The 12,957-nt window shown below is 40.4% G+C and overlaps 1 protein-coding gene across 2 annotated transcripts in view; it reads right to left on the bottom strand.

The window, feature by feature from the left end:
- The window catches only part of Dcaf13 (DDB1 and CUL4 associated factor 13), a 35,281-nt gene that overhangs the window by 2,768 nt on the left and 19,556 nt on the right, over window positions 1–12,957 (bottom strand). For both annotated transcript variants that reach the window (XM_087558004.1, NM_001173558.1), the window contains exons 8-9: window positions 12,698–12,862; window positions 986–1,121 (exon numbers count right to left, since the gene is read on the bottom strand). In XM_087558004.1, the coding sequence (XP_087414130.1) occupies window positions 986–1,121; window positions 12,698–12,862 (301 nt within the window). The remainder of the gene's footprint in view (window positions 1–985; window positions 1,122–12,697; window positions 12,863–12,957) is intronic.

Here is a 12,957-nt window from a genome sequence, read left to right as displayed (position 1 = left end):
GCCCACCCGGGAAAGTGGACATTTAGAAAATATCAATAGCGACAAAACCCACAATCATCTTACAGCCCAGATGTAGCTGCACTTTCATGGAATCTATTTTAAATTTGGGTTTTCAGGTGTTTGCCATCAGATGATGTCTCAGGGACTTGCAGCCTTTGACATGTCCAATCATTACTGTGTAACAAACAGTAGAGGTGTACATCTAAATCCTAGGTTACTACTCTCTACATCATCTCCGTGTCCAATCAAAGAAAACAAAGAATGAGTGAATGTCAATTGATAAACCCTTTTGAAAGTGCATTTGTGTGTGCACACCGATACAACAGGTGTCTGTGAAGGCTAAAGTCCACACAGGATCTTCCTCCATTGTCCTCCACCTTATTTCTGGAGAAAAGTCTGCAATTCACCTAGCTGGTCAGCCACTCTAGCTAGTGAGCCCCAGGGACATTCCTGTCTTCTTCATGACACTGGGAGTGCTGGCCTACTGCTACGTCTGGCTTTTTAAAAACAAGAAACAAGAGAAGAGAGAAGAGGGAAGAAGGAAGAGGGAAGGGAAGAGGGAAGAGGGAAGGGAAGAGAGAAGGGAAGAGGGAAGAGGGAAAGGAAGAGGGAAGGGAAGAGGAAAGGGAAAAGGGAAGAGGGAAGAGGGAAGGGAAGAGAGACAGGAAGAGGGAAAAGGGAAGAGGGAAGAGGGAAGGGGAGAGGAAAGAGAGAAGGGAAAAGGGAGGAGGGAAGAGGGAAGGGAAGAGGGACGAGAAGAGATCTCAGGTCCTCAGTTGCTTCCCAAGCACTCTACCAATCAGCAGACTCCCCAGCCTTGAAGGTGACTTTGATAGGAAAAAAAGTACCAGTGAGCCCTTGTTTTATTGCTAACTTTCCATGACAATGGTGTTATCCTGATTAAGTATTTCAAAAAGCTCTTAACCATGATATTCAATGAAATCGAAACCTGATTCTGTAGCTGTGAAAGAAAAGCGGGCCTTACCACACCCAATTTTTCAGAGGCATTGGCTTTCCACAGCCGGATGTTCATCTCATCAGACCCACACAGAATGTACTTGCTGTCAGAAGTCCATTTCACACAAATAACATGCTGCATGCGCCTCGTATGATACACTTCCCTGTAGAAAAGGAATTAAGTTTGTACCTTCAGGAGATGTAGAAGAGATTTTCTTTAAGCACTATCTACTGATGACCAGAACCATTTCTGTGTCTGGAGGAAGTGTAAAAGGACGACTCAATTGAAACTCATTGTGTTTCCATTGACCTTAACTAATCTGGTTCTATTCTAAGTGCTTGAGAATTAGACAGACAAACAGACAGATAGATGGCCTGAAAGAATTTATAACTTAATAATAGATCTCTCCTGAGAGACACAGGCAGAATATGGCAAATACAGAGGCGAATGCCAGCAGCAAACCACTGAACTGAGAATAGGACCCCCGTTGAAGGAATCAGAGAAAGAACTGGAAGAGCTTGAAGGGGCTCGAGACCCCATATGAACAACAATGCCAACCAACCAGAGCTTCCAGGGACTAAGCCACTACCCAAAGACTATACATGGACTGATCCTGAGCTACAACCTCATAGGTAGCAATGAATAGACTAGTAAGAGCACCAGTGGAAGGAGAAGCCCTTGGTCCTGCCAAGACTGAACCCCCAGTGAACGGGATTGTTGGGGGGAGGGCGGTAATGGGAGGAGGATGGGGAGGGGAGCACCCATATAGAAGAGGAGGGGTTAGGGGGATGTTTGCCTGGAAACCGGGAAAGGTAATAACAATTGAAATGTAAATAAGAAATACCCAATTTAATAAAGATGGGGGGAAAAATAAAAAAAAGAAAACAATATAAAAAAAGAAAGAAATATAAACACACTAAGAAAAACCATACATAGAAAACTTGACAAAAACCGGCTTCTCCTCCTCCCTTCTTCCTTTTTTGTTTTTGTTTTTTTGTTTGTTTGTTTTTTTGTTTTGAAACAGAATTTCTCTGCGTAGCCCTGGCTTATCCTACTCTGTAGACCAGGCTATCCTTGAACTCAAAGATCATCCTGCCTCTGCCTCCTGAGTGTGTAGGGGTTATAGGAGTGTGCCACCACTCCTGGCTAGACATAGCTTTTTTTTTTTATTTTTCTTTTTCTTTTTTCTTTTTTTCGGAGCTGGGGACCTAACCCAGGGCCTTGCGCTTGCTAGGCAAGCGCTCTACCACTGAGCTAAATCACCAACCCCGACATAGCTTATTTTTAATATTTACTCATCCCCAATTTAATTTGGATCAACAGTCACTCTCTCTTCAATGCTATTTTACTGGAAAATAAAATGAACACAGTGGCCTACCTACACGAAGCACCCTATGTGCTCAGTCCAGCTCTCATTTTTGCTTGAGCACACTGTTCTAAGAGCCTAACTGAAGTGCGAGTTTATTCACAGGTGTGAAAATGCAGGGAGGGCTGCAGAAGTGTCTGACGGGCTGAGGTAAGAATCAGTTAATAAATGGCGATGTCAAGTCAGACCTATTTGGAAATGCTGTGAAACATGCTAAATGAATTCACAGAAGATACTATATTGGGAAGTGTTAAGAAGAGCGTTTCAAACAAGTAAAAGGTCAAAGAAATTAAGATGAAACTTCTTAATTCCAAATACAGAAAAAAAAGTCAAAATGCAGAGGGTATGACAGAAAGGACCCAAGTGCACAGTAAAGTAAGAACTACAGGACAGCCACATCAGATATAACCTATGTTTATAGACCGATCTAAAGTGCACTCACAAACTGGCCTTGTTCATTGCTTCTAAGATACATATTAAACATTAAAACCTTCAAGAATGTTATTTTTAAAGAGGGGACAATGGTTATTGAAATGAAGCTTGGATAAGAGACTCTTCCCTGCAATGTCCTGCTTTTTGTCTGTTGAGCTCTTACTATCTTTACTTTCTTAAAGACCACTCCCCTAACACACACACACACACACACACACACACACACACACACACACACACACACACACTTTTCACAAGGTGGCTCTTGTTACGACTGAAATTCAATGAAGCTTCAGTAACCATCAAACATTACTTGTTCACCTCTAGGCATTTCAGTAAGTCAAAAGCCTCCTCAGTGGTGAACTGTATGGTTCTTAACCTCTGTTGCAATATGCTACATGTATTAGGTTCACTAAAATCTGTATCAGGAGACACTTTTAAAAACTTAAAATAGTTGGAAGTAAATTTATTTTGTCATGTGATTGCTACTGATTTTCTTTGCTTAGTAAGTACTGAATGAAATCTCACTAGAAACATACTTCCAAATACCGTTTTTATTGAAGTTTAAAAACGTGGGTAAAAAAGAGTTTGCTGCCAATCTAATGAATTGAGTTTAATTCCTGGAACCTGCATAGTGGAAAGGCCTGCACTGAGTCCCACAGTGGTTCTCTGACTCCATATGTACACCACAGCAGGTGTGCAAACACACACATACACAATAAAGAAACAAGTATTTTCAACAATGAAAACAAATTTACTCTTCAAGGGCCAGCGCAATCTATATAGCCCACCAGCAAATTTACTCAATGGGCTGGGGAGGTAGCTTTCTGGCAGGCATGAAGCCCTAGGTTTGCCTGCAGCACTGTATAAAACCAGGCTTGGTGGTGTGTGCCTGCAATCCCAGCACTTGGAAAGTAGAGGCAGGATCAGAAATTCAATGTCATCTCTGGTTATATAGCAATTTTAAGTCCAGCCTTAATACAAGATATTCTTCAAACAAAACAAAACTATACCTAAAACCAAAGACTGAATTTCAATCACTTGAAAGTCTTTCAAGAGTAAGCATTTAAAATACAGGCATTCGAGGCATTGGCTAAGCTTGGTTACACAGGCTCTGTAAGGAGAGAAAGGAAGAGCAGACCATGGGAAATGAACTGGAACTGGCTCTCAAGCAGATGAAAGAGAGGAATGACATGTATCTAACAGAAAGAACATGCCTAAGACTGTATGTTCCCATGACAGCAGGACAAAATCCTTCAGCAATGGTACATAAGAATTCCTTTCTACAACTGCGGAACCAGCCGAGCTTTCTAGCTAGACCTGCATTTAGAAGCTCATATGGCTTTGGAGTAACTCCTGAATGTGGCTGTGGGGCTCAATGTACCCTGATGTACCTCAAGCCCTCCATTCTGCTCCTCTGACTTGTTCTATCCATTCTGTTTACACAGAGTCTTAATATGACCCTGCCACCTTTAGAAGACTGGGTGCCAAATAAATGATGGACTCTGACTCTTCACACTTCTAAAGGGGAGACTCTTGTAGGAAATGATAAGCTATGCAAAGAATTATGGGGCCACACAAAAGCCACCTAAGAACCAACATCAGCATTTTCACCGGAGACATGAACAGAGGTAACTGAAACTATCAGAACATTCTCATTAGTGTGCATCTGAGTCATCTCATCTGTGATGACAAACAGTGATGGCAACTGTCTGCTGGTAATGATGGAAGACACAAGAGTCACATGAGAGTGGAGACAGATACAACCATCACACGTTAGAACATGGAACACTCTGGCTAAGCAGATTGCCTCCAACTGAAAAGGAAGTTCTCGGCTCTCAGCTGGGACGACACAGACCAGCATGGTAGGCCTTCAGGGAGGTGTCATTCTCTAGGTGGGCAGAGGCTCACTCAACACTTGCAGAACTGAGATTAAGAAGCTTCTTAAACTCTACCCTCTACACCCTGCCTAGTCCTGACCCTGTCTCACTGAATGGAGAGTGAGTCAGGAAGGGACAAGAAACCAAACATCATTCTTCCAAATGGTCCAAAAGCCTTTGCTACAGGAGGGGGCTAGTTTATTACTAGGAATGATGATCTAAATTCTCACTACTGCACTACAATGGTCTGTTATCTTCATCCTGTAATAACTGCATCATCAAAGTGGTCGTTCTTTAAAAGGAGGTGAAAGGTTCTAGAAAAACTCTTCCAATCTCTGGAAAGTTATAAGCATGGTACCACCTCCTCACAGAGCTGACAGTAGCACCCTTACCACCTCCTACCTCCCTCACAGGCTCTGTCTTCTCCTTACCATACACACTTTCTCCTTCTCTTTCCCATCACCGACAATGTCTCCTCAGTTTCTTCACCTAATTATAATCTTGTCAAATAAGCCTAGGCACTTAACCAAGAAAGGGTACACACACACACACACACACACACACACACACACACACACACACACATTTATATGTATGCATATATAAGTATATATACATTTAGTTACATTATAATGTGCGTTATAAGTAGCCATATATCTTTGAGTGATACTATCAATCTTTTAATAGTTTTTGTTTTATTGTGGTTTTAGAGGGTTGCCCAGGTTAACCTGTGTGCTGGTCTTTGTCAACTTGACACAAGCTAGAGTCATCTGAAAAGAAGGACCCTGAGGGGTTGGGGATTTAGCTTAATGGTAGAGCGCTTGCCTAGCAAGCACAAGGCCCTGGGTTCAGTCCCCAGTTCCGAAAAAAAGAAAAGGAAAAAAAAAAGACCCTGAAGTGAAAAAATGCCTCCATCAGACTGAGCTAAAAGGCAGGTGTGTGGGGCATTTTCTGTAATGACTGATGTATGAGGCCCATCCCACTGTGAGTGGTGCCATCCCTGGACAGGTGGTCCTGAGTGATTAAAAACAGTTGGTTAAGCAAGCCACTGGGAGGTAAGCCAGTAGGCAGAATCCTCCATGGCCTTTGCTTCTGTTCCTACCTCCAGGTTCTTGCCTTGAGTTCCTGTCCTGAATCCCCTTCATGATGGAACAACTAGGATGTCTAAGCCAAGTAAACCCTTTCCTCCCCAAGTTGCTTTTGGTCATGATATTTCAGAACAGCAAGAGTGCAAGCCAATACTGCCTGACGATCTTCCTGCTTCTAACTCCTGAGTACCAAAAGTAAATGCTACCAAGCTTTGCTATCAGAATTTTTATGAGAACAGTTGTTTTGGTTTCCTTTGGTTTATGTGTACATTTGGGAACATGTCTAAGCATTACTAAAGAACAAGGAGAAAGTGTATGTAAGTGCTTTGAACACCACAGCACATGAATCAGGCATTAAGGAGGAGTAAATGGTCCAAGGGAAGGACTCACTGGTAGAACATTCTCCTGAGGGCTCATGTTCAATCTGCAGCATCACAAAGTCAGTTAGTAAAGCAAAACATAAAGCACAAAATTTCCCCGAAGTCCCTTAGAGGGCCATAGTTTTCTATAAATTACCTCAACACAAACAGAAATCTGTTATGGTATAATACATGGATGCAAACATGCTATACTGAGTTATATACAATAAGCAGTAGAGTTAAGCTGTAGAAAACAACATAAATCTTAAAAACAGGAACGACAGTACATCTGCCCACAGACTGAGATACACAAACGGGAAGGCTCAGCACTAACTCCCTGGCTCTCAGTGAAGTCACTATGGCAATGGCATCTATCTTGTCCCCACTTTGTTTCTGTCTGCTCAGACCACTTCCCAGCCTTCCATCTCCCTCACGTGTCACATGTGCTTTGGCAATATTTGGGGACTGCCCATGACAATAACCATGGTCCAGGTTATGTGAAAGCTTAAACAAAAAAACAAACAGAAATAACTGTCATGCAGTTTTCAGGATATACTGCTGAGCTTTGCAAGAGAGCAGATGTTACTAGTCACTAACCCACACACGAGCACTGATGTAATAGGGACTTTGTCTTTAAAACTGCTGTACCCAAGCTTGGTCACCAAGACACTTTTCAGAGGCATAAGCCTGCTGTAGGTCTGGCCATTAATAAAATGCCCAAAAAACTTTTAATTGGGTCACTTAGCACGGTTGTCAATAACTACTATATCACGTGGTTCAGAACTTATTACTGAGTAAACTAGAAAGGAAGGAAATGAGTTTACCAAATAAAACTGCTTTCCTTTCAATCTTTGGCTGGTTAAATGAGTTGGATTTGAATGTATACAAAACAATATTAGGGAATATTACTTATTGCTTTAAAAAATACTCTCAGCACAAAAATCCCTGAATTACAGGAAAACACAATCAAACAGGTGAAGGAATTAAAAATGGAACTAGAAACAATACAGAAAGCACAAACGGAGACAATACTGGATATAGAAAACCAAAGGAAGAGACAAGGAGCTGTAGATACAAGCATCACCAACAGAATACAAGAGATGGAAGAGAGACTCTCAGGAGCAGAAGATTCCATAGAAATCATTGACTCAACTGTCAAAGATAATGTAAAACGGAAAAAGCTACTGGTCCAAAACATACAGGAAATCCAGGACTCAGTGAGAAGATCAAACCTAAGGATAATAGGTATAGAAGAGAGTGAAGACTCCCACCTCAAAGGACCAGTAAATATCTTCAACAAAATTATAGAAGAAAACTTTCCCAACCTGAAGAAAGAGATGCCCATAAACATACAAGAAGCCTACAGAACTCCAAATAGATTGGACCAGAAAAGAAACTCCTCCCGTCACATAATAGTCAAAACACAAAATGCATAAAACAAAGAAAGAATATTAAAAGCAGTAAGGGAAAAAGGTCAAGTGACATATAAAGGCAGACCTATCAGAATTACACCAGACTTCTGACCAGAGACTATGAAAGCCAGAAGATCCTGAACAGATGTCATACAGACCCTGAGAGAACACAAATGCCAGCCCAGGTTACTATACCCAGCAAAACTCTCAATTAACATAGATGGAGAAACCAAGATATTCCATGACAAAACCTAATTTACACAATATCTTTCTACAAATCCAGCCCTACAAAGGATAATTAATAAAGGGTAAAGCCCAACACAAAGAGGCAAGCTACAGCCTAGAAAAAGCAAGACACTAATCATTTTGCAACAAAACAAAGAGAAGAAAGCAGAGAAACATAATCTCACCTCCAAATACGAAGATAACAGGAAGCAACAATCACTATTCCTTAATATCTCTCAACATCAATGGACTCAATTCCCCAATAAAAAGACACAGATTAGCAAAATGGATATGCAATGAGGACCCAGCATTTTGCCCCCTACAGGAAACACACCTCAGAGACAAAGACAGACACTACTTCAGAGTAAAAGGCTGGAAAACAACTTTCCAAGCAAATGGTCTGAAGAAGCAAGCTGGAGTAGCCATTCTAATATCGAAGAAAATCGATTTTCAACTAAAGTCATCAAAAAAGAAAAGGAAGGACACTTCATATTCATCAAAGGAAAAATCCACCAAGATGAACTCTCAATCCTAAATATCTATGCCCCAAATACAAGGGCACCTACATACATAAAAGAAACCTTACTAAAGCCCAAAGCACACATTGCACCTCACACAATAATAGGAGATTACAACACCCCACTCTCATCACTGGACAGATCATGGAAACAGAAATTAAACAGAGACATAGACAGACTAAAGAGAAGTCATGAACCAAATGGACTTAACAGATATTTATAGAACATTCTATGCTAAAACAAAAGGACATACCTTCTTCTCACCACCTCATGGTACTTTCTCCAAAATTGATCATATAATCAGGCACAAAACAGGCCTCAACAGATACAGAAATCTAGAAATAATCCCATAAATCTAGAAATAATCCCATGCTTCCTATCAGACCACCACGGGCTAAAGCTGGTCTTCAATAACTATAAGGAAAGAACGCCAACATATACATGGAAGTTGAACAATGCTCTACTCAATGATAACCTGGTCAAGGAAGAAATTAAAGACTTCTTAGAATTTAATGAAAATGAGGTACAGCATACCCAAACTTATGGGACACAATGAAAGCTGTGCTAAGAGGAAAACTCACAGCTCTGAGTGCCTGCCGAAAAGAAATAGGAGAGAGCATATATCAGCAGCTTGACAGCACACCTAAAAGTTCTAGAGCAAAAAGAAGCAAATACACCCAGGAGGAGTAGAAGGCAGGAAATAAACTCAGAGCTGAAAGCAACCAAGTAGAAACAAAAAGGATTATACAAAGAATCAACAGAACCAAAAGCTGGATCTTTGAGAAAATCAACAAGATAGATAAACCCTTAGCCACACTAACCAGAGGACACAGGGAGTGTGTCCAAATTAACGAAATCAGAAATGAAAAGGGAGACAGAACAACAGAATCAGAGGAACTTCAAAAAACCATCAAATCCTACTTCAAAAGACTATATTCAACAAAACTTGAAAACCTGCAGGAAATAGACAATTTCTTAGACAGATACCAGGTACCGAAGTTAAATCAGAAACAGATAAACCATATAAACAAACCCATAACTCCTAAAGAAATAGAAGCAGTCATTAAAAGTCTCCCAACCAAAAAGAGCCCAGGTCCAGATGGGTTCAGTGCAGAATTCTACCAGACCTTCATAGAACACCTCATACCAATACTATCCAAACTATTCCACAAAATGGAAACAGACAGAGCGCTACTGAATTCCTTCTATGAAGCCACAATTACTCTTATACCTAAACCACACAAAGACCTTGAAAGAGAACTTCAGACCAATTTCCCTTATGAATATTGATGCAAAAATACTCAATAAAATTCTTGCAAACCAAATCTAATAACACATTAAAACAATCATCCATCATGATCAAGTAGGCTTCATCCCAGGTATGCAGGAATGGTTTAATATATGGAAAACCATCAACGTAATCCACTATATAAACAAACTGAGAGATAAAAACCACATGATCATTTCATTAGATGCTGAGAAAGCATTTGACAAAATTCAATACCCCTTCGTGATAAAAGTCCTGGAAAGATCAGGAATTCAAGGTCCATACCTAAACATAGTAAAAGCCATATACAGCAAAACAGTAGCTAACATTAAACTAAATGGAGAGAAACTTGAAGCAATCCCACTAAAATCAGGAACTAGACAAGGCTGCCCACTCTCTCCCCACTTATTCAATATAGTTCTCGAAGTCCTAGCCAGAGCAATCACACAACAAAAGGAGACCAAAGGGATACAGACTGTAAAGGAAGGAGTCAAAATATCACTACTTGCAGATGATATGATAGTATATTTAAGTGATCCCAAAAGTTCCACCAAAGAACTACTAAAGCTGATAAACAACTTCAGCAAAGTGGCTGGGTATAAAATTAACTCAAATAAATCAGTAGCCTTCCTCTACACAAAAGAGAAAGAAGCCGAGAACGAAACTAGCGAAACCACACCCTTCATAATAGTCCCAAATAATATAAAATACCTCAGTGTGACTTTAACCAAGCAAGTGAAAGACCTGTATGATAAGAACTTCAAGCCTCTGAAGAAAGAAATTGAAGAAGATCTCAGAAGGTGGAAAGATCTCCGATGCTCATGATTTGGCAGGATTAATATAGTAAAAATGGCCATTTTACCAAAAGCAATCTACAGATTCAATGCAATCCCCATCAAAATTCCAACCCAATTCTTCAAAGAGTTAGACAGAACAATTTGCAAATTCATCTGGAATAACAAAAAACCCAGGATAGCTAAAACTATCCTCAACAATAAAAGGATTTCCAGGGGAATCACTATCCCTGAACTCAAGCAGTATTACAGAGCAATAGTGATAAAAACTGCATGGTATTGGTACAGAGACAGGCAGATAGACCAATGGAACAGAATTGAAGACCCACACACCGATGGGCACTTGATTTTTGACAAAGGAGCCAAAATCATCCAATGGAAAAAAGATAGCATTTTCAGCAAATGGTGCTGCTTCAACTGGAGGTCAGCATGTAGAAAAATGCAGATCAATCCATGCTTATCACCCTGTACAAAGCTTAAGTCCAAGTGGACCAAGGACCTCCACATCAAACCAGATATACTCAAACTAATAGAAGAAAAACTGGGGAAGCATCTCGAACACATGGTCATTGGAGAAAATTTCCTGAACAAAACACCAATGGCTTATGCTCTAAGATCAAGAATTGACTAATGGGATCTCATAAAACTACAAAGCTGCTGTAAGGCAAAGGACACTGTTGTTAGGACAAATCGGCAACCAATAGATTGGGAAAAGATCTTTACCAATCCTACAACTGATAGAGGCCTTATATCCAAAATATAAGAACTCACGAAGTTAGATTGCAGGGAGACAAACAACCCTATTAAAAAATGGGGTTCAGAGCTAAACAAAGAATTCACAGCTGAGAACTGTCCAATGTTTGAGAAGCAACTAAAGAAATGTTCAACATCTTTAGTCATAAGGGAAATGCAAATCAAAACAACCCTGAGATTTCACCTCACACCAGTCGGAATGGCTAAGATCAAAACCTCCAGCAACAGCAGATGCTAGCGAGGATGTGGAGAAAGAAGAACACTCCTCCATTGTTGGTGGGATTGCAGACTGGTAAAACCATTCTGGAAACCAGTCTGGAGGTTCCTCAGAAAATTGGACATTGAACTACCTTAGGACCAGCTATACCTCTCTTGGGCATATACCCAAAAGATGCCCCAACATATAACAAAGATACATGCTCCACTATGTTCATAGCAGCCTTATTTATAATAGCCAGAGGCTGGAAAGAACCCAGATGCCCTTTAACAGAGGAATGGATACAGAAAATGTGGTACATCTACACTACTCAGCTATCAAAAACAATGACTTTATGAAATTCATAGGCAAATGGTTGGAACTGGAAAATATCATCCTGAGTGAGGTAACCCAATCACAGAAAAACACACATTGTATGCACTCATTAATAAGTGGTTATCAGCCCAAATGCTCGAATTACCCTAGATGCACAGAACACAGGAAACTCAAGAAGGATGACCAAAATGTAGATGCTTCACTCCTTCTTTAAAAGGGAGAACAGGGAGGCAAAGTCTAGACCAGAGGCTGAAGGAACGCCCATTCAGAGCCTGCCCCACATGTGGCCCATACATATACATCCACCAAACTAGATAAGATGGATGAAGCAAAGAAGTGTAGGATGACAGGAACTGGATGTAGATCCCTCCTGAGAGACACAGCTAGATTACAGCAAATACATAGGCGAATGCCAGCAGCAAACCACTGAACTGAGAACGGGACCCCCTTTCTAGTCTCTTAGAAAGGACTGGAAGAGCTTGAAGGGGCTTGAGACCCCATATGAACAACAATGCCAACCAACCAGAGCTTCCAGGGACTAAGCCACTAACCAAAGACTATACATGGACTGACCCTGGGATCCAACTGTATAGGTAGCAATGAACAGCCTAGTAAGAGCACCCCTGGAAGTCCTTGGTACTGCCAAGACTGAAACCCCAGTGAATGGGATTGTTGGGAGGAGGGCGGTAATGGGAGGAGGATGGGGAGGGGAAGCCTATATAGAAGGGGAGGGTTAGGGGGATGTCTGCCTGGAAACCGGGAAAAGTAATAACAATTGAAATGTAAAATAAGAAATACCCAATTTAAAAAAGATGGAAAAATAAAAAATAAAAAAATGTGTATAAAAAAACTAATTTCAGAATAAAATTATCTGAGTTCTGTACCGTCAAACTAAATTTTTATTAATTATATAGAAATAATCTCCTAGTCAATTAAACAAACCACCTGATTTACCCTAACTTGATACTGCAGTAGTCTACAATCCATTTCACAATACATGGGTGTAAGCTATACTATATACACATAACCAACCCACCTTCTAAGAAAAGATATATGATTATCAAGAGTAAATTTCACCAAGAGTAAGTGGCTGTCTGGTGAGCACATACATACCTGCTTCGGCTTTTGTCCACAGGGAAGATTCTAATAGACTTATCAAAACTAGCAGACACAAATTCCTTCCCAGTCGGAGAGTAGTCTACATCAAGCACTGCAGATACATGATCCAGGTGGACCATAACAGGAGTGTCCAGTGCACGCATATCAAAAGTATACAAGCTGTAAAACATTGTTTAAATATTAGATTTAAATTTCTAGAAAGAAGCCATATGTAGTATTAAAAGATATTAGTAAAAATAAGAACATTAGCTAAA

Source organism: Rattus norvegicus, chromosome 7 (assembly GCF_021556685.1).
Source record: "Rattus norvegicus strain SHRSP/BbbUtx chromosome 7, alternate assembly SHRSP_T2T, whole genome shotgun sequence".
Classification (NCBI taxonomy): Eukaryota; Metazoa; Chordata; class Mammalia; order Rodentia; family Muridae; genus Rattus; species Rattus norvegicus.
The sequence above is the reverse complement of the archived record's forward strand: the minus strand, read 5'-3'. Positions and strand labels throughout refer to the sequence as shown.